The sequence below is a fragment of the Diaporthe batatas genome (assembly GCF_019321695.1).
Source record: "Diaporthe batatas strain CRI 302-4 chromosome Unknown Contig00019, whole genome shotgun sequence".
Classification (NCBI taxonomy): Eukaryota; Fungi; Ascomycota; class Sordariomycetes; order Diaporthales; family Diaporthaceae; genus Diaporthe; species Diaporthe batatas.
This window is the reverse complement of record NW_025408566.1, coordinates 88,815-108,898: the sequence shown is the minus strand read 5'-3', so window position 1 is coordinate 108,898 and position 20,084 is coordinate 88,815. Positions and strand designations below refer to the sequence as shown.

At 57.9% G+C, this 20,084-nt stretch overlaps 7 protein-coding genes across 7 annotated transcripts; 3 read left to right on the top strand and 4 right to left on the bottom strand.

The window, feature by feature from the left end:
* Positions 1 to 937: 937 nt before the first annotated feature.
* KVR01_012371 (uncharacterized protein) lies at positions 938 to 2,299 on the bottom strand (the record flags this gene model as incomplete). The annotated part of the gene is made up of 2 exons (XM_044787922.1): positions 938 to 1,970; positions 2,043 to 2,299. The coding sequence occupies 2 exons, from the start codon at positions 2,297 to 2,299 to the stop codon at positions 938 to 940; spliced, it is 1,290 nt and encodes a 429-aa protein (XP_044638559.1).
* A 535-nt stretch (positions 2,300 to 2,834) lies between these two features.
* Positions 2,835 to 5,731, top strand: KVR01_012318 (uncharacterized protein). Its single transcript, XM_044792046.1, has 3 exons — positions 2,835 to 3,399; positions 3,478 to 4,046; positions 4,103 to 5,731. The coding sequence occupies exons 1-3, from the start codon at positions 3,333 to 3,335 to the stop codon at positions 4,232 to 4,234; spliced, it is 768 nt and encodes a 255-aa protein (XP_044638506.1). The 5' UTR covers positions 2,835 to 3,332; the 3' UTR covers positions 4,235 to 5,731.
* Positions 4,480 to 5,538, bottom strand: KVR01_012367 (uncharacterized protein; the record flags this gene model as incomplete). The annotated part of the gene is made up of 1 exon (XM_044791679.1): positions 4,480 to 5,538. One exon carries the CDS (start codon positions 5,536 to 5,538, stop codon positions 4,480 to 4,482), a length of 1,059 nt encoding a protein of 352 aa, XP_044638555.1.
* Positions 5,732 to 6,010: 279 nt separating the features above from the next.
* KVR01_012451 (translation initiation factor 2) lies at positions 6,011 to 11,102 on the top strand. The gene is made up of 3 exons (XM_044794697.1): positions 6,011 to 6,138; positions 6,202 to 9,370; positions 9,445 to 11,102. The coding sequence occupies exons 1-3, from the start codon at positions 6,118 to 6,120 to the stop codon at positions 9,594 to 9,596; spliced, it is 3,342 nt and encodes a 1,113-aa protein (XP_044638639.1). The 5' UTR covers positions 6,011 to 6,117; the 3' UTR covers positions 9,597 to 11,102.
* KVR01_012449 (ribosome biogenesis protein TSR3) lies at positions 9,810 to 11,054 on the bottom strand (the record flags this gene model as incomplete). Its single annotated transcript, XM_044789429.1, has 1 exon — positions 9,810 to 11,054. The coding sequence occupies one exon, from the start codon at positions 11,052 to 11,054 to the stop codon at positions 9,810 to 9,812; it is 1,245 nt and encodes a 414-aa protein (XP_044638637.1).
* Positions 11,103 to 11,690: 588 nt separating the features above from the next.
* On the top strand, positions 11,691 to 13,877 carry KVR01_012322 (uncharacterized protein; the record flags this gene model as incomplete). The annotated part of the gene is made up of 4 exons (XM_044794060.1): positions 11,691 to 12,236; positions 12,307 to 13,012; positions 13,093 to 13,607; positions 13,671 to 13,877. 4 exons carry the CDS (start codon positions 11,691 to 11,693, stop codon positions 13,875 to 13,877), a joined length of 1,974 nt encoding a protein of 657 aa, XP_044638510.1.
* A 374-nt stretch (positions 13,878 to 14,251) lies between these two features.
* Positions 14,252 to 19,563, bottom strand: KVR01_012474 (uncharacterized protein; the record flags this gene model as incomplete). The annotated part of the gene is made up of 6 exons (XM_044784997.1): positions 14,252 to 16,623; positions 16,852 to 17,859; positions 18,020 to 18,053; positions 18,154 to 18,330; positions 18,472 to 19,251; positions 19,561 to 19,563. 6 exons carry the CDS (start codon positions 19,561 to 19,563, stop codon positions 14,252 to 14,254), a joined length of 4,374 nt encoding a protein of 1,457 aa, XP_044638662.1.
* Positions 19,564 to 20,084: the final 521 nt, after the last annotated feature.

Here is a 20,084-nt window from a genome sequence, read left to right as displayed (position 1 = left end):
ATTCAGGGAGAGCCAGCTTCCTGCATCTGCAGTGATCAAAAATGTGCAAGGTATCGAGCGACATCTGATTTCAAGTTGAGATAAAAACGTGTGGTCACATCATAGACTCCGCCAACAGTCAAGAAGGAAAAAAAAAAGAATGAAAATTGAAATCAATCAATCCATTGTGAAGCAACTGCGGCCGTCTTGGACATGTCTACAACCCCGGTTGCTGTCGACAGTCCGGACACCCACCCAGGACAGGATAAATATATACCCAGCCTTTGGGTGCTTATTACTAACAAGTCTATTGCTCCCTTTGAGCGACAATCCCAAATGAGTATATGCTTTCTGGCTGCGTAATCTCTGGCAACATGTTTTCTTGAAAAGGGCAAGGATGTTGAAAATGGTATTTTCGTAAACGATATTCGTCAAAAGAGTTGGCATTCAGATGTTGGAGTTTACTATACCTGGGGGTCATAGGGTCCTGCGGTTCCAATCTAACAATTACTTTGAAACTTATCAAGCATGTCGCGCCCAACGGCCACCTTACTAATTCTGGACCCTCGAGCACCTTCAGGTCGCATTGCTGCCAGTATTTGGCTCTCACCAGTAGAGGAAATGCAATGCAGCAAAAGGCCTATCTAAAGACCACTCGCAGTGCTTCAAATTGATTCCACAGCGAGCGGCCTCATTAACAGAGCTGTACCAGGCCAACTTATTCGTGAAGGACTTGGATCGTCAGTCACTCGGATCGACTTGATCACCTATCGAATTTGGGTAGGTATGCCTAGCAAATGCCGGCTGAAACAGATACAGTCATGGGGACCACCACCACTGCCGGTAAAGAGTACTAGATATGAGAATGGGCAGCAGGCGTTCCCGCTGGAGATCGGCCATGACCATCTCCTCAGGGAAGCCTTCTGTAATGTGTAGAATGCCCATGATTGCTTACGGGTCAAACCCCTCCGAAGCGAGACAGGACGTCGCTGATGGAGGCAGCCGAGCGTTTCTTGCTTGACCGTATGACCGCGGCGTCGGTTCTGTCACGACGCTCAGCCACAGAGTCGGCAGACTGTGGCTTTGAAGGTAGCGGGTGTTTCACTCCGTCCTGCCAGTATCGCCAGAAGAAGATCCTCTTGGACGAGTAGTGTTTTTGGCGTATGAGGTGCACGTCTCGGCCAAGAGCCAGCGAAGCCAGGGCACAGGACCAGGGTGGCTCAGGCATGATATACGCATGTTGTAGCATTTGCAGGGCTGGCAGCTCCAATCGATTGTAGATCTTGAAGCCGTTGTTTGCAGCATTTTCAACGTTGCCATGTCCGATCCCACCCCGGGGGTCGGAATAAAGCCGGTCGATACCCAGAGACAATCGCACCCAGTCCCTGTGAGAAGTCTGGTTGACGATCCCGGGTGTCATGTTGCCCTTATCATGGTCGTCCTCTTCGTGGGCCCATCGCTCAGCTTCGACCCAGTCGCAGTATATCCAACCGAGGGCACTGGCAAGGGGTTTTGAATGCGTCCAGGCTCGCTGCTCAGACATAATGTCAAGCATTATCAATGCCGGGAATTGGGTGAAATACTGGAGGGATTGCTTTGTAACAAGGGGGCTGTGTGTAGAGAGCCTGATTCCTTTCAACTGGGGGAACGGAGTATCATGCAAGCTCCACGCCTTAAACAGGCGGTCGCTCAGCCGAGGAAAGGGCTCACCAACATGAGAGGGCTCGATGAACTCCAACAAGCCGAGGTTCTTGGCCCATTGTGGAAGGTAGAGTAGCTCCTCAGATTTGATCAGGCAGGAGCCTGCGATGCGCAGATGTGATATGAAAGCAAAGTTGTGAGATTGAAGAGGAGCCGTGTAGACAGAAAGGTCAGCCGTTGGCATCTCGATATGGCACAGGAACTGGTGCAAGGCCAGCTCGTCCTTGGTGTCGACATGGCCGGCTCGTGCAAGCCCCCGCAGTGTCTTCCAGGTGCTCAGAGATAGGGCACTACGAGAAAACATGGTCAGCGGCCAAGGTTTGGTGATGTTTGGGTCAAGATCAGAGAGTCTCTCGGCCTACTTGAAGTCCAAGTGCCCCAGCAGGACCCGCAAGGCTCTCGGAGAAAGGTCATGGAGATGGGAAGGGTCTATATCTTCGATATGGGCCGCAGCAACCCTGGCTGCCTGGTCGGCCAGCGAGGCAGGCTGTAGGCGTTGGCCATGCGGTGGGCGGTAGTGTCCTGATGCGTGTGCCCGGCGCCTTGGTCTACGATCCCAGCCGATGTCAGCACTGCTGGTAGCTGGTGCTGACCACTCTCTTGACACGAAAGGATCCATCACGAATGTATTGGCAGGTGTTTGTGTGGCGAGTCACCGCGTTGCTCTCAATACTGGCTGGAGTGATGTTGGAGCTTGCGTATCTGACGCGAGCACGATGGTATTGTCTGGAGTGCGTGGCAAGATATAGCTACGTACGAGGGAGGAGGCTCCCGTAGCACCTGGCTCCTGGCTCCCTAGTTACAAAGAAAGAAAGACGCTGGGCCGACCAGAGGCAACATGGTGGCGGTGACGCAACAGCTAAATAGCTATAGCTAGAGAGAGAGTGTGTGTGTGTCTCGTTGGTATAATTTATCTGGTACCCAACTTAAGCCGAAGCTGGTTACAGGCCAGAAGGTAAGCAAACGATGGTTATTCTGACCCCCGGTTTCCCCTCCAGCTGCCACGGAGAAAACAGGCCAAAAGTCAGAGTGAATACGGGGGTCCTGAAGTTTTATGTTGATGAGGAAAGGGGAGAGGAAGAAAAGGCAGAGAGGCTGGCCGCTGCAGAGGTTTTACCCCCAAACCAGCGGGTGTGGGTCCAATGTGGGAGGCCTTACCTAAGCCCCTCCAAGCAACCAATCAAGCTGGAGGTGAACCTTGGGCTGTAAGCACGACCTCGAATTTCTTGCAATCCCAGCCAGGCCGCCTGTTGTACCGCCTAGTCCCTACTGTCGGGTATCTTTGCCTGACTAGTGGCTGCTGGCCGCACTGCTAGCTGCACAGGAACTGTACCTAGGTACCTAAGTTCCAGGTGGAATTAATTGGATGAAAATGGGCAGCGGTGTCTCCTAATAAGTCCTGGCCTTGTGAATCATTTCTCGCTGTGCCCCTCTCTTCGTTTGCTACCTACCATCCATGCACCCCTCCCCTCGACTTGGCCACGCCTGATCGAACACACATATTTAAGTGCTCACACGCATTCCAACAGACACAACCAGTGCTAACAACCTTGCCCACCCATTTCTACCTGTCACAACTTCCACGGCTTGTGAGGAGGATTTACAACAGACTCCCAAACCAACCCACTGAATAGTCCATCCTGCTGTACATCATGGCAGGTGGTCCTGGAGGAAACTCACGCGGCCGTGGCGGCAAGTTCAAGAAGCCCACGCGCGGAGGTATGTGCCATGCCTGTGGCTCTGAGAGCTGCCTAGTCATTTATCCAGTTCGTAATCGCTAACAAAGAAGTGCATCAGGCGGCAAACACTTCTCTCGCGACCTTCGACCCCTCGATGCCGACGGCAATGAGGTTTCCATGTGGAGCGTCGACGCCAACAAGAAGGGCGAGTCTGACTCTGACGAGTCCGAGGAGGAGTCGGAAGAAGAGTCCGACGACGGCGCCGGCCCATCCAACGCCGCCGCCCAGGAGCTCAGCCGTGAAGACCGCAAGAAGGAGAAGAAGGCCCGCAAGGATGCCGCCATCGCCAGGGCAAAGGCCGCCGCTGTTCAGGTCGGCGACCTGCCCCCAAGCGACGGCGAGTCTGAAGACGACGAGGACGACGACATGCCCGCCAACCCGAACCACTCCAAGGCTGCGCGCAAGCAGCTTGAGCCCGTCAGTGTCGACGACGCGGCCGAGGCTGTTTCCGGGCTGAGCATCAAGCAGCCGCAGAGCCGGCGCGAAAGGGAGACTCTCGAGGCCGCGCAGGCCCAGGCCCGCTACAGGAAATTGCACGAGGAGGGCAAGACCGACCAGGCCAAGGCCGACCTGGCGCGGCTGGCGGCCATCCGCGAGAAGAGAGAGGCTGACAAGGCCAGGAAAGAGGTAGAGACCCTTCTTCTTGTCTTGGTCATCTTGACGCTTGCTAACCTGTCTCGCAGGCCGAACGCCAGGAGAAAGAGGAGCAGGAGAAGGCCAAGCGAGCCGAGATCGAGGCCAAGGAGGCGAAGAAGCGAGAGGCGGCTCTCGGCAAGGGGGCGTCGGCCAAGAAATCGGGCAAGAAGTCAAAATAGGGCTCTGGCCTCGACGTGCGGCCTGTTGGAGGACAAGACTCTGTAGAGGAGAGATGGGCCCTGCATAGACGGCGGGCGGCTTTGGGTCATACACAGCTGCATCCCTAGTTCTTTGCCATCTGGGCACTGCAGGACACGACGCGGGGTTTAATGAATAGACGCAGTCGCCCTGGGCCGAACGCTGTCATGAACAGCAATGCTTGCTTGATATGTGACACTGCAGCCGCGTGCTTGGGCACTTGATTCTACATGTTGGCAAGCCCGTCCGAGCCGACGCTCTCCTTCCAGAACTCGTCGAAATCGATGCCCTGTTCTTCAAACAAATCTCTGATCTTCTGCGCCACCTCGGCCTGCTTTTCTGGCCCGAACCCGCCCGGCTGTGAGGACTCGAACTGGACAATCTCGATCCAGCGGTAGAACAGGTCCTCCTTGCCTGCAGCAGCCAGCGCATCCCGAAACGCAAAGACTTGGGTCCTCCGCTCATCGACCGTCGCATCGTCTGATGAGGCGTCCCCTCTTGTTTCCTTCAGGTCCAAAGACAACCAGCCGTGGCCCTCGTGGTGCACCAGGACCAACAGCTTGAACGCATCCAGCGCTACCGTCTTCTTGTCGACGAGGCTCGTGGCGCCGACCATGGCAGCCCAGTCGAGATCCCACTCGTTGTTCATGGTCAGGTAGCCCGTCTTCTCGTTCAACAGCATGGGGTTCACCGCGACGCCGATGTTGGTCAAGAGCTGGGTCCTCGCCTCAAAGTCGTCCCCCTTGACGGCCTCCCTGACCTTGCCGTCCCAGGTCGGCCTGCTACGACGTACGTAGACCTCCTTGTCGCGGAAGCCGACGTTCCAGCGCCACTGTGCGGGGCTGCCGTGAGTCCTCCCGAAACAGAATTCGACGGGCCAGGGCCACACAAAGACAAACAAGAGGAAGTCCAGCAGGAAGGTGAAGGCGCGGCGGGCTATGATCCAGGCTATTGCGGCCCATGGGGACTCGGAGGGGGCCACCGTTGTCTCGTTGCTGTGGCCGAGGGCCGAGGCGAGAAGGGCGAAGTACCAAGGGCTTACATAGTAAACGCGCCATGCAAAGAGCAGGGCAATGGCAATGTTGATGGCGACGGGGACCAGGAAGATCTTGCGCTTGAAATCCGCGGGCTTGGAGTCGACGTGGGCTATGTAGGCATGAGCCGGGGAGAGGGAGCCGTAGAAAGGAGCCAGGGCCTCAGGGGCGCGCTTGAAGGGTTTTGGAGGCTCGGAGGAAGTTGATGGCGAGGACTTTGGCTTCCTCGAGAGCACCTTCTTGGGCGGCATACTGGCGGCTGTGGTGCGGTCTGGCGGGAGTTGAAATCCCCAGAGGGAGTTTCCCAGAGGGCCCAGGTAATGAGGCTGGGTGAGGGCTCGGAAGGGCCGGGTGCACGTTGCGGACAGTTGCTTGTGAGGGATTCTGTAGGTTGCTGTTCAAACGGTGGGCCGGAATGCCTGGATGATTTTCTAGATGGTTTTCTACATAGTAGACCATGTGTCGCGTGCAGGTCGGATATATCTGACCCCTGAGACTGACTGGCACTGTATGTAGCATAGGCAGGTACTGGCAAGAGCTTGCCTGCCACTGGACTACCTAGGTACCTAAGTAGGTACTCAGGTACCCAAGCAGCTGGGTGCCGGGCTGGTACCAAGTACCTAGGTACCTACCTAGGTAGTCTAGCTAGCACCAGCTGCACCAAGTGCATATCCGGCCCGCCGATTCGGTCCCTGCCTGGCGAGCTCCATAAAAATTCCCGGGCGCGGAGCCGGGCGCGAGCTGTTCTGCTGTGCAGTCTCGCTGACGACAGAGCAACTCACCCGCCTGGCGTAGCCTGCTTGCAAGCAACTGCAAGACTGTGCTCCAGCATGTTGAGAAGCAAGGTCCAGGTATGTTTACAATGCTGTGGCGGACTGTACAAGCCGGCAGGACTGACAGGCGCAAACTTGCAGAAGCAGGGCGGCTTCTACGTCTGCGCATCATGTCGACGACAAAACCTCCACAGCTTGACCCAACCGCGCTCTAGGGCCCCGACTTCAGGCCGCGCCCCCGCCCCCTCCGTCACGACCCTGAACGGCGTCCGTGGATACACCTCATATGGCAAATTCGGGTCAGGCACCTTGCCCGGTCAGGCAAATGTCGACTGGGCAAGGACGGCCCCGCCGCCGGTCTTTGGAGGAAAGAAACCAGGCATCTTCCAAGGCGGCAAGATAACACCGGCCAAACCCACGTCCATGTCAGGGAACAAACCTGCCGCTGCTGGGGGAGGACCTGTGTCAGGTACTCCAGGGCAACCGAGCCCAGCAGCAGATCCCCCAAGAGCCGCTACAACACAAGGCGACAACATTGCTCAGGATAGATGGCGACCAACGGAGCAGAAGCCTTTCAGCCCCCCGGGCCGGATCGGTTCTGCCAACAGGATCCCAATGCGATCTGCGACGGGGACCAGTGCGATGGGCAACTACAATCCCGGGTCGAGTCCAGTTGCGCCAGTTACACCAGCGCTGAGAGGCATGAAAGAGAACGTTCCGGGTCCTCCGCAATCTGTGTCTGATGCCCCCGCTACTGCGCAACGGCCAGAGTCTAGAGATTCCGGTTTCTCGTCTCAAGGTTTCCCCATTAGGAGAAGAGCAGCCGGGTCGGAGCCCCAGCGCAAATCGCCTACGTACCCCCTCCTACGCCAAAGACCGCCAAAAGTAGATGAGTTCGAAACTCTGAGCCCGTTCAATCTACCCGGCGAGGGACAGCCCTTGTCGCCAATTCCGACAAAATCCCCCACTGAACAGGCATCGACAACAAGCCCCTACCAAGGTTTGCCACCGAGGTTGCCATCGGAATCTGGCAGACCGGGCCGACCTTCCATTTCGAACACGTCATTTAGAGTGGGCAAACCTGTAGCAGATCCGACCGAAACCGTCACCAGTTCCCGGACCGCGAGCCCTGGAGGCCCCGAAGGAGTGCCACTCAAAGAGCCTGCGTCGGGCTTGGGTAGCACGGGAAGCAGGCAAGCTTCGCAGTTACCAGACCCGGTCGACCAGTTCGCGATGATGCAGAGGGCGGCTGAAGCCTCCTCGGGTGACCAGCAAAGAAGCGGCGGGGAGAGTGATTGGGGTCTTCCGGAGAGCGACATGGCTTCCCCTGAAGAGCGCCAGGCCCTCAGGCGGCGCCAGAATGCTGTCAGTCAGCGAGCACCCAGGAGGGAAGCACGCCCTGCCGGAAGAGAGAGCGAGTTTGACAGGGGCATGCAACGACGCGACCGGGGCAGAAACGTCGAGCGATTCGAAGACAGACCTAGGAAACGGCCAACCCAACGAAACAGGGGCTACGACGAGGACGAGGACGACGACAACGACACAGGATTCGACTATGAAGAGTATCAGGCTCGCAAGCAAGCGGCCAACCGGCGTAAGGAGGAGAAGAGGGCTGCCAAGGAAGCTGAGGCCCCAAAGACCATCTTACTGCCAGAGTACATCACCGTCTTTGATCTCTCACAGGCCCTTGGCGTCAGACCGGAGCAATTCCTTCGCGATCTAGGAGAACTTGGATTCGAAAACATACTTCATGACAGCATCATGACCGGCGAAACCGCCGCGCTGGTTGCCGCAGAGTACGGTCTCGATCCCGTCCTCGACACAGGCGACGAGATAGACCTGAAGCCGCGACCCCCACCAGAGGATCCGTCCACATTGCCGCCCCGCCCGCCAATCGTTACCATCATGGGTCATGTCGACCATGGCAAGACTACAATGTTAGACTGGCTGCGCAAGTCATCTGTTGCGGCACAAGAGCATGGTGGCATCACGCAACATATCGGTGCTTTCTCGGTTCGTCTCTCCTCGGGCAAGCTCATCACCTTCCTGGACACGCCTGGACACGCCGCGTTCTTGAGTATGCGGCAGCGTGGTGCCAACGTGACAGACATCGTGGTCCTCGTCGTGGCGGTTGATGACAGTGTCAAGCCACAAACTCTCGAGGCGCTCAAGCACGCCCAAAACGCAAAGGTTCCCATCATCGTGGCCATTAACAAGATAGACATGGATGAGAGGCGCATCGACCAGGTCAAACAGGATCTGGCAGCGAACGGCGTCGAGATTGAGGACTTTGGCGGTGACGTGCAGGTGGTCGGCGTGAGCGGCAAGACGGGCAAGGGCATGGATGACCTCGAAGAGAACATATTGACCTTGTCCGAGATCCTGGATGTCCGCGCGGAGACGGACGGCATGGCAGAGGGCTGGATCCTTGAGACGAGCGTCAAGGTAGATGGCAAGGTGGCGACCGTACTCGTCAAGCGCGGCACAATACGCGTGGGCGATCTAGTCGTCGCCGGGACCACGTACGCTAGGGTCAGGATGATGCGCAATGAGGCTGGGGTTGAAGTCGAGGAAGCCGGACCGGGAACTCCAGTTGAGGTACTCGGGTGGAGGGATTCGCCGGTGGCTGGAGACCTGGTCCTCCAGGCGGAGGACGAGGGCAGGGCTCAGGCTGCAGTTGATTACCGGGAGGAGCTCGCGGACCGGGCAAAGGCTGCCACGCAGAAGGGGGAGGAGGAGCTGAAGAATCGAGAGAAGGCCGAGCAGGAAGCTCTGGAAAAGATGATGGCTGAGGATGGCGAGGACGCTGTCTCGGAAGAGGCGGAGCAATCAGGGCCCAAGACAGTGAACACCATTGTGAGGGGCGACGTGATGGGCTCTGTCGAGGCCGTCTGCAACGCGGTCTTGGAGATTGGCAACAACGAGGTGCACGCCCGAGTCCTGAGATCCTCTCCTGGTCAGATCAACGAGTCGGACATCGACCTCATGGCTGTGGCCAAGGGCTGCATCATCAACTTCAACAACCCCATACCGGGCTATATCCAGAGCATGGCGGAGGAAAAGGGCGTCCGCATCCTCGATCACACAATCATCTATCACCTCGTCGAGGATGTTAAAGAGATGATGTCAGAACAGCTGGCGCCGATTATCAGCCAGAAGGTGCTGGCCGAGGCCGAAGTCCTGCAGGTGTTCGCTATCAACATTGTAAAGCGGAAATATAAGAACATCGCCGGTGTGAAGGTGAGGACGGGCACGCTGACGCGAGGCGGGATGTACAGGGTGATGCGGGATGGGGAGAAGATTTTTGAAGGTACGATATCCTGTCCACCCTGCGCGCTGCACGTCATGAGGATCGGATCAACTGACTGGCTTGCTCTCGCACAGGCAAACTTGACGCCCTAAAGCAGGGAAAGAAGGACGTGAAGGAGATGAGGAGAGGCACCGAGTGCGGTGTCTCGTTCGAGTCTTGGGACCACTTCGAGGCGGGCGACGTGATCCAGCTGTACGAAGAGGTACAGCAAAAGAGGTACCTGTGAGTGGAGAACACACCACCAGGGCGAATCCCATAGAGGTCCGGGGCGTACAGAATCTCGCTACTCGGGCATCGAGCCGTGTAAGGATGTGTGTTGCAAAATGTACATAAGATGTATAGGTATTTACATAGATCAGGGTCTCGCTACATGGCTAGAAACGGGTATAAGATGAAACCAAAGGCGCTGGCAGATGAGCTGCGCTGCACAAGACGAATCCTACCACCGCTTTGGGGCGGATATGCTATTGGACATGAACGTTCTACTCGTGACTGTCGCCTTTGACCTCTCCCTCTCCAGCTTGCTGAGCCCCATCCTGTCGGTCATGGGCGTTGCAGCTATGATATTGTCGAACTCGTTATCCTCCTCGCCATTGTCGGAGTCGGGCTCTGCATCCGAGTCCACCTTTGTCTTGCCGCCGGGTTGCTGTGGTCTTGATATTGTCTCGGGACGCTTCTTGTGGTCTGAATCGTCGGGGTTGGCGAAAGGTTTCGACGCCAGTACTTTCCTGCGGATTTCCTCCATGGCAGCGTCCTCTTCTTCACTGTCGTCTGATATGTCGAAGGGGTCCTTCTCAGGACTGGCCTCCTTTGGTGCGGGGTCAGGCTTCTTGCCGAGATAGATACCATCTACAGAATCGTCTGCGTCTTCCTCGTCCTCGCCGCTGCCATCCTCGTCGTCGTCATCGTCGTCCTCGTCGTCGTCGCTCGAGCCTGGGATGGCCCGTCTATTTACGTTGCCGCTCTTCCACATGTCGTCGTCGGAACCGCCGTGGCGATTGTCGGCATACTCTTTCTCAAGCCTCTCGATCCACTCCTCCTCGGTTTTCTTGATGGCCTTCTCGTCCTCACATTCTGCGTACTTTCTCAAAAGTGATGCGTTGATCTTAAGGAATGCCTCGCCGTATGAGAAGGGTTCCAGAACCTGGGTGGCCCAGTCAAGGTGGCCACAGATGGCAAAGGCAGCGGCGAGGGCCTCGGCGCAGTTGAGCCGCCAGGGTTTGCCGTAATTGACGGTGTTGGCGGCGACCAGGTAGGGCAACAGCCTCTCGCACTTTCCGCCAACCTTGTTCCACTGGATCTCCTTGGTCCTGGCCCAGGAGCACTCGACGACGGCGGCACCGTAGGTCTCGAGGAGCTCCTTGTCGGCGGGCGACACAACATGTTTGCCGTTTGGGGTGATGATGACACCGTTGAAGCGCTGGCCGAGGTGCAGGCCGCGCATCAGGCCGACCTTCATAAGGCGCTTCCCGCTGCAGCGCTTGGGATCGCAGTGGCCTAGGTCCCAGCAGGCGGCCTTGAAGGGCGGGCGTGATCGGCCAGTTGACGAGGAGGCGGCGTCGGTGGTGGGGTCGTCGTCGTGCTGATTCTGGACATTGTCGCCCTGATGCGCGTTGCCACCCCCGCGCTTGGGGTGGACGGTGAAGGTCTTCTTGCTTCGAGGGTCTTTCTTGTGGCGGACCATGGTGAGCGTGGCAGAGGGGTGCGCCAGGTGTGGTTTGTCGTAAAGTTCAATTGTGATTTGTGGTCGGAACGCCGCCCTCTTCTTGGAGGGGCGATTGCTCGGCAGAACATTGAAGTATGGATCGGGTTAGGAGTGCCCCACAGCCCAGAGGCACCCGAACAACCATGTACCTACCTACCTACCTAGGTAGGCTTGCTAGGTAAGTATGTACACCTTCGTGGCCAGAGCACCCTGCTCGGGTACCTGTACCCCAAGGTCAGGGCTGCCCGAGCCACAAGACCAGGTACATGTACTCCTCCACCGGCCCCCGCCGCCCTGGCTGCCGTCAGCCGTTGGCCTCCCCCCAGCTCCCCTCAGGCGAATGGCCAGAGTGCACAGCGAAGCTTCGACAGCACAACCACCCGAGCAGGCATCACCTCCCTGACCGGCACCGGCGCATCGCGATCTGGCCCCAGAGCGTGCGGCTGTGACTTGCATCCTGCCATTGGAGCCGGAGCCGAAGCCGAAGCCGCCAGTCCACAGTCCACAGTCCACAGTTCACCACCCGCGAGCGCACTGCCAGGACAGCAACACGTACAGCGAGCGTACAGAGCCCGGCACCAACAGGCAGGCCTCTTGCGCTTCTCACCACCCACGATGGAGGCGGCGAGCGCCAGGGCCGCCGCACGAGACCAGTGGGGGGGATACGGCGGCCATGCCCCCTCGCAGCTCCAGCGCTTCATCCAGGCTGCCTGCAGCCCAGAGAACTACGAGCCCAACCTCGCCCTCAACCTCGAGATCTCGGATCTCATCAACTCCAAGAAGGGCACCGCCCCGCGCGAGGCCGCCGTCGCCATCGTCAACTACATCAACCACCGCAACCCCAATGTCTCCCTGCTGGCCCTCAGCCTGCTCGACATCTGCGTCAAGAACTGCGGCTACCCTTTCCACCTCCAGATCGGCACCAAGGAGTTCCTCAACGAGCTCGTCCGCAGGTTCCCCGAGCGCCCGCCCATGCGCTACAGCAGGGTCCAGATGAAGATCCTCGAGGCCATCGAGGAGTGGCGCAGCACCATCTGCGAGACCAGCCGCTACAAGGAGGACATGGGCTTCATCAGGGACATGCACAGGCTGCTGAGCTACAAGGGCTACACCTTCCCCGAGGTCAGGAGAGACGATGCTGCCGTCCTGAACCCGAGCGACGTGAGTCTGGCCTCCCATGGCACCCCCGTTCGATATCCGAGCGAGACCCCCTAACCATGCTTGCGTGTAGAACCTCAAGTCGGCCGAGGAGATGGAGGAGGAGGAGCGCGAGGCCCAATCAGCCAAGCTCCAGGAGCTCATCCGACGGGGCGCCCCCGAGGACCTACAGGAGGCGAACAGGCTGATGAAGATCATGGCTGGCTACGACACAAGATCAAAGGTTGACTATCGCGCAAAAGCCGCCGAGGACGTCTCCAAGATCCAAGCCAAGGCGAAACTGCTCGAGGAGAGGTTGGAGGGATTCAAGGCCGGCGACAGCATGACGGACGGCGACGTTTTCGAGGAGCTGGCATCTTCTCTCCAGAGCGCACAGCCCAAGATTCAGAAAATGTGCGAGGAGGAGTCTGATGATCACGAGGCTGTCGCGAGGCTTCTCGAGATCAATGACAGCATCCACCGCACGGTGGAGAGGTACAAGCTGATGAAGAAGGGCGACGTCGAGGGTGCCTCCAAGATCGCGCGCGGGGAGCACGTCGCCTCACAGGCCGCCGTCAAGAGTGCGGCTCAGGAGCTTAACCTCATTGACTTTGACGGCGAGGCAGAGCCCAACGGGCCGGCGGGCAACGGCTCCGCAGGTCCAAGCACGGCCAGCCAGAGCCAGCCCGGAGGCCTCGAAGACGACTTGCTGGGCTTATCCATCGGCGATGCTGGTGGAAGTGGCGCCGCGGCCTTTGGCCACACTGGTGGGATATCGCTAGGATTTGGGAACAACGAAAGTGAGCAGATGGTCCTCGGCCGCGCACAATCACACGGCCCACACGCATCTCACGGCTTTCTCGCTGACCAAATCCAACAGGTGCCCCCGGGCCGTCACTGCTCTCCTCGGCCACACAAGCTAGCTCTGCCCAAGCTCCAGGGCCATCCACATCCACCCCTGACCCGTTCTCGTCTTTCAATGCCTTCAACTCGGCTCCATCGACGTCAAAGAACAATACGCCGCAGCCACCTAGCTACCAGCAATCTGCGTTCGCCGCCCCAGCACAAGCGGCAGATCCTTTTGCCGCCCTCTCTTCTCCAAGTCTTATGACTGGCTTTCCCAACGCTTCAAAATCTGCCACTCCGGCCCCGGCTGCGGCCCCGGCGGCCCAGGCCAACGATGATGACGAGTGGAACTTTGCTTCCGCGTTGCCCGCAGATACACCGGCGCTGCCTCGAGAACATAGGGCTGTGGTCAACAACACCAGCCTAAAGATCGACATGCTTGCGAACCGGACTACCGGCTCTTCCAACAGCATCAATCTCTTATTTGCTTTCAGTAACAACACAGCGCAGCCGATCTCAGAATTGCATTTCCAGCTTGCGGTAACAAAAGTGAGTTCTATATCCCGACGCCATGGAATCTCATGGGCTGCGTGACTGACAAGATGCCCATAGGGATTTGAATCTCAACTGAAGCCTCAGACGGGCCGGTCACTAGAGCCAAAACAGAGCCGCGGAGTGACGCAGTCTATCGAAGTCTGGCACGCAGGAGACAAAAACAAGAAGGTCGAGTCCATCAAGCTGAGGTGGAGGGTGGCATACAAGGCCGGGGCAGAGCTGAAGACGGAGATGGGCGAGATCGCAGAATTCGGCCTGGCATGATGACCCCTGGGCTCCTCGAGACAACATGCCTCCGGCAGATGCGCCAGGCACGGCTGCCTCTTCCTCGATGCTAGCGTATCACGAACGTGCAGACGATTTACGAGACAGGCTCAAAGGTGAAAATCAATCACTAAGTAGCAAGCAGGTGGGCTTGAGACCCCCAGCGCGTCCTACACGTAGTTATAATTGTACACTTCTTATTGCATGTGTTACAGATGTTCTCGACACGTTCCGTGCTACGAAGGCGCGGCCTGTAGCCCTGTGTTATTGCTCAACTCGGATGACTTCAGTGGCCAGGCGACCACAGGATGTCGGCACACGAGGAGCCATTGTACCTGACTGGCTGTGCTTTGGCATCCCTCCGCAAAGCACAATCACTCTGTCTCATGCATGATGCCCAAACCGACACCGCCAGAGCTGCTCCTGCTCATGGGCGGCGCCCTCACGGCCTCGTTGGCATGGTCCGCACTGACAGGCAGTTCCCCAAAACCGATGATCCTCCCATCCCCTACAACGATCCCGCCAGACCCCGAGCGGGCCATGGCCTCGCCTCCTGCATGGACCGCGGATCCAGGATCCGGACTGCCGGCACTGTGCACGCTGGCGCCGCCCGACACCCGGAGGCCCGCGCTGGGGCTTTGTGACTGCGCCCGCCCGCGCAGCCGCCCGGAGGCCCGCTTGTACCACCTAGGACGCACTGGGGCGCCGGGCGTGTTAGACCCTGCCCCAGGCCGTGGCATAGGCAGGGGCTCGGGGAGGTAGGCCCGGGTCTGGCCGGCAGGAAGCTCGGGCACCTCGTGCCTCGGGCGAAGGCGGGGGCTTGGTTCCGTGACCACCGACGGCGGTCTGCTGTGGGCCCGCGCCGGGAACAGGGAGCCTGGCGGCAGTGCTGACCTTATGGGGCTGGACAGGGGGCTCGAGTGCCTTCGGCCTCTGAGCGCGGTAGAACTTGTCACGAGTGCGAGATTCCCCCCACGGCGCCTGCCGGCTGATGACTGGCTGCTTGACTGCTGGCTTGAGTTCCTCGACATGGGCGCTGAGACCGCCTCAGGGGCCGGGAGCCAGACATTCGGCGGGAAGGGGTACGGCACTGCGTTGGCGTCCTGGTCGAGTCCCTGCTGCTGCGAACGTGGAGGGTTCGAGACCTCAAGCCGGCCCAGGCCGGGTGTATAAGAGCTGGTGTTCCACTGGTGGAGGTTCGGGGGGTTGTTACGGCGCGCATCAGCGATGATCTGCTCGACGGGGAACCCGGGGGGGTAGAAGGGGTTAACGCCGCCGGGACTGGACCTAGCAGTCCGCGTGCCTGTTACCTGTGGGAACGGTGGCATTGTTGCTGCTTCCTCTAATCCAGGCGATGTACGGAAGCTGCCAGAAGTCGCCGCTGTCTTGCTGTTTGAACTCCCCGTGGATGATTTCCTGCCGGCCGGGTTGAGGCTCTCCTTGAATCTTTTGACCGTCTCAGCAGTCCACGACGAGGCTGACAGAGGTTCACCGCCAGTGGCACGGTAGAACTCCGCTGGTGGTGACTTGTCTGTGGGCGTGAGGCCGGATGCAACCCTTGCGTAGTTGTACTCCCCCCGGCTCATGATATCCCGTGGCCTGGTCGCCGTGCTGGAGCTCAAGCTCCTCCCCTTGTCCTGGACGGCTCTTCCGCCACGAGGGTTCGGCGGCGACACCTTGCGCATCTTCTGGAGGGCCAGCTCAGCCTCACTGTGGGCGCTCAAGCGGCCTCTACTAGATGACCTAGAGCCGCCGCGTGGTGATGACGTGTGAAAGAATGGTGATCTGGCGATGTCATGGCTGATTCCGATCTCCGAGTCACTTTTGTGATGTCCTTTCTGGTTGATCAGATGATCAGTCCTGGGCCTTTGTTGGTCGTGGTGTGGGACGACTGTCGTCCACCCGTTTTGGTCAGGGTCTGGCGAGACCTGGCCGACCTTTGGAGTGATCTGTGGTGTTCGCTCGTGTTCATCCTCGTATTGAAATGGCACAGCCGGGATGGTGCTCCCGTCTGGGTATGGGAACGGCAGTCCGTACGCATCGTACTGCCGGTCAGGCGCAAACGCGGCAGGGGATTGGTACAAGCGAGGGTCGTCTTCATCGATTTGTGCCCAAGTGTCCTGCTGGCTCTGGCTCTGGGAGCTTGACGTGGCTGAGTCCGACTCTGACAGGCTGTTAGTCCTGTCGAAGATGGACGTTTGTGCTATCTCATCGGATTTATCAACGATCATAGCTTGTATCTTGCTCGAAAGCCCATGGACCTTGCCGTGGATCTCTTCTAATTTCGCCTCGAGCTCCTTCCTGAGCGACTGCATTTCTGAATGCCTCCGCTCGTACCGCTTGATATGCTCGACGAGTTTCTTCCCGTGGATATAGAATCTCCTGTAGTCGTCCGGAAGGCCGACCTTGGGCTGCTCTGATATGCGCCGGTCTGCCTCTTCGTAGGACTTTGAAAACACCGCAACAGATCGCTCGAGCCAATACACATGCTGATTCTTTGCAGCGAGGTGCTCGATAAAGTATCGCTGGATGACACTGTGGATGCGCAACGTGTCTAAACTTTCCGAATAAAGAGGAAAGCTCTGTCTAGAACTTCTCGAGCTTGTCGGTGACACATCTTGTGTCTCCGTCCTCTCGACCAACGCGAAGGCTATCAACACTCTCAATGTATTGCTCAGAGTCCCTTTGCCATGTGTTGAGGCGTCGCGTGTCTTGTAAGGTATCTCTTTGCCCAGGGCATGAAGACCTGCGACATCGCCGGTCAGCTTAATTCCGTAGTACATTATGTATCACGCAGTGACCCCAGGACATCCAGGTCTGGCCCGAACTCTCGTACAAACGTCTTATTCACGACAGGCTGCTGGGAAGGGCACCTGGTGGTCGTCTTCCATCGCCCCTGACGTGGGTACAAGCGCCTGCCAGGCCTTTGGGTCCCTGAAAGCTGTTGATGATGAGGGTGCAGTCGTGGACTCACCTAGAGCCATCATCTCCACAGGCATGTTTTGATCAAAGAAGACCAGGATGGACATGACGTTCAGGGCTGCAGTAGCTCCTCTAAATTGCAGCTGCTCCAGCACGTACTCGTAGGCTGGGACTTTTCCAACTTTGGGCCGATTGCGGTACCTCTTGAGAAAGGTCGCCAGGGGCTCCCGGTTGGCTTTTATTTGCTGAGAGACGAAGTGGATCATCAATGGGAGCCGTCCTAGGATCTGAACCAGTTCTGTTGCCTGACTGAGGTCTTCTTGGCTCCACGGCTTCCTTTTTTCTGTCTCCAAGAGCAACAACTCTTGGGCCTCGTGTGCCGGGAGGAGTGGCAATGGCAGGAGTTGGGGGTTATTGAAATGGTGGTTTCCAGTGGCTGCTGGGTCTGTGGAGGTCAATATTATGCTCGAGTTGACCACGTCAGGGACGAACCGTTCTATGCCTGGCGAGTCGAACATGATCCCATCCAGGATCATGAGCCATTCTGCGAACCCGCTGAACCATTCCCGGACGATATCTACTATCTTGGTGTCGTCTTTCAGCTCGTCGTAGTCCTTCTTGTCCATGAGATCCTTGAGGGCGGCGGTCCTTGCGACGCGCCAGAACTCGCCCTCGAGCTCCTGAGCCGACGTAGCACGCAGCCAGAAGATCCCTCCTGGGTAGTCGTTCTTGTGAGCGAAGACGTACTGCCTGGCCATGTGTGTTTTGCCACCTCCTGGGAGACAAGAGATCAGCACCGTAGAGGTTCCTTCTGACCTCCGCCTCTTGTCTTGAAGCATGCTGTGGAGCTCATCGAGCTCCTCTTTCCTGCCGACGAAGTATGAGTTGGGGCGGAAAGCCTCTGGGTGTATGAAAAGGGCCTCTGGCGGAGCATTATGCTTCAACAAGCTTGGGGCACCTTGCTCAGGCTGTCCTGGCTGGATCAACAGAGGCAACGGAGACGGCGGAGCGCTTTGCTCTTGTGGAGCTGGGAGGTTTGAAGTAGTCTCATTTTGTTGATCTATAGACAAAAACATCAGCCCATATATCCACGGGGCTTTAGCGATTGCCTCGACCACCTGGCAGATCTGCATCGTGTGGCTCAGCCGGCTCGATGCCGAACGGGCCGGCGCCACTGCTAGGCGATGAAAGCACTGGGGTCTCTGACACCTGAAACATACCAGCCACTTGTGAGGAGCCTTCGGGTTGTGGAAGCTACGGGTTGAGGTTAGCAACTGTGTCCATCCAAGTAGCCACACTGCCCTTGTCCCTTCCGAATAGGCCCGCCCAATGGCGCAGATCGTGTGTGGCTTACAAATGGTCTTGCTCGTTCATTCATCTCTAGTTGTGCTCGAACACGACGAGCGTCGTCCTCAACACTCCAGCGAACATTTGTGACATCAGGCGCTGTCTGGACCCATTCAGCGATGGCCGTGGATATTGTTCGATATCCGGGCGCATCAAACCCGGCGAATTTGCACATGGTTGAGTGCTAGAATAGCCAAAGTCAGCAGAGGCACCAGTACATTTGCCACACATCCCGTCTCGGGACCCTTGTGGAATAGAAAGAGGCGGAAGAAGGGTCATTTCCAAGTTTTGGCCGCGGGCTATGTGGTAGTTGGCAGTTTCTTACATCTGCTTCCACGCCATATGACGTGACACCTGGCAAGCGAGGCGCTGCCGATTTGGCGTCCACAATCAGTGACTTGGTCCCCTTCAGGTCGGTCTTCTGGTTCTCGTGAACCATGTGGATCTTGAATCTCTGATAGATGTTCAGGAAGTTGATGTTGATGTTATCCAGGGTCTCGTTGTCTTTCCTCAGGGTCTCGATCAGGACGGGCTCGCTATCGAAAAACTTCCTGGGGACGTGGCCGGCCATGCCTTGCAGGGCTGACCCCCAGGAGGCGAGTTCAGAGCCATCATGCGGTGTGCCCAGGAAGATGATGCCGTATGTAGAAACGTAGATAGAGCGGTAGTCCTCGTGGTCGGCGACACGCACGCTGTCTGAGTGCTCCAGGGCTCGCTTCACAAGGATACCTCCAAGGCTGTGGGCCACCCAGATAATGGGGTTTCGTGTCGTCTTCTTACTCTTCCGATAGGTGGTGAGAAAGGTGACCAGGGTCTGCGCATGCTGATGAATGTAGTTGCTGCTGGGGCCGGTGCCGTGCTTCTTGGATGAGACATCGGCGTTGTACCCATACACCAGGACGTTTGCATGCGCATTCTCGGCCTCCAGAGACTTGGGAAGGAGGTCGACCGGCCAGAATGCCCCGTTCCCATTCGGACTCTTGGCCGTCCAAGTCCTCTGAGGGTCGCCATTGAGACCATGAACCAAGACAATGTCTACCTTGGCACTTGGGTGGGTGTAGACGGCAGTGATGTCGAAACGGGAGATCTTTCTGTTGATGGTCCCCTAAACGTGGAGTCAGAAAGGCAAGCCCCCAAAACAGCTGAAATAATGTGATGGGGATGTATGCAGGCCGTATCCCAAGTGCTGACGTGCAACGGCCAGCATCATGGAAGTAAGTTGCTGCTGACGGGGAAACGATGGCAGAATGAGCGGCCCGCCCCGTCGGATAACGCGATTTGGCGGGACCCGGCCCCGGATGACACAGACACAGACGTGGGAGGATGAGCCAGGAAAGCAAGCCCACGTTCCCCAGCCCGCAATGTAGCATGCAGTACATGTGAAGCAGCAGTGAGAAAGGCCAAGGAGACTCACCATGCTTGTGATGTGTGCGTGAGGCTGCGACGAGAAGCCAGTGCTTCTCTGTCGCAGAGACTCGAGGTGATGATGATGATGGTGGAAGGGACCAAGGCGGAGACACAGACAAGGAGACGACAAGCAGGACAAGCAGAACAAGCTCCACGTCCGGTTAAAAGGGGTCCTTGGCGCCGCGTATGGTGCTGTAAGGTACAAAGACTAGGCAGATTGGGAAGGTTGGCGGTTATAATGACTGATGGGCGAGTTGCCCGGCTGTCCATGTGACCCTGAGCTCAGGAGCTCCAGTGTCGTCAAGAGTCTGAGACAGCGAAGCCACGCGCCCGCGGGAGAGGCGCATGTGCGAGGCTATAAGCCGAATACAACACCCAAACTGCCTGACGGGAACCAGGCCAGGGGGGGCCGCCCAAGATAGATCAGATCGCAGTAACTGCCTGGCATGGCCGCAGCATGGGTTGGCTCGACTGCAGGGGTTCCAAGAGGCTGCCAAAGTACTCACAGGTTGACATAAAAGAGGGGCAACG

Excerpts from the sequence above, each read along its gene's own strand:
- KVR01_012318 (XM_044792046.1), top strand. The coding sequence starts at position 3,333 with ATGGCAGGTGGTCCTGGAGGAAACTCACGCGGCCGTGGCGGCAAGTTC. Across the intron at positions 3,400-3,477 it reads CAAGAAGCCCACGCGCGGAG|GCGGCAAACACTTCTCTCGC; the intron begins GTATGTGCCATG and ends GAAGTGCATCAG. Across the intron at positions 4,047-4,102 it reads CTGACAAGGCCAGGAAAGAG|GCCGAACGCCAGGAGAAAGA; the intron begins GTAGAGACCCTT and ends CCTGTCTCGCAG.
- KVR01_012451 (XM_044794697.1), top strand. The coding sequence starts at position 6,118 with ATGTTGAGAAGCAAGGTCCAG. Across the intron at positions 6,139-6,201 it reads TGTTGAGAAGCAAGGTCCAG|AAGCAGGGCGGCTTCTACGT; the intron begins GTATGTTTACAA and ends GCAAACTTGCAG. Across the intron at positions 9,371-9,444 it reads TGGGGAGAAGATTTTTGAAG|GCAAACTTGACGCCCTAAAG; the intron begins GTACGATATCCT and ends GCTCTCGCACAG.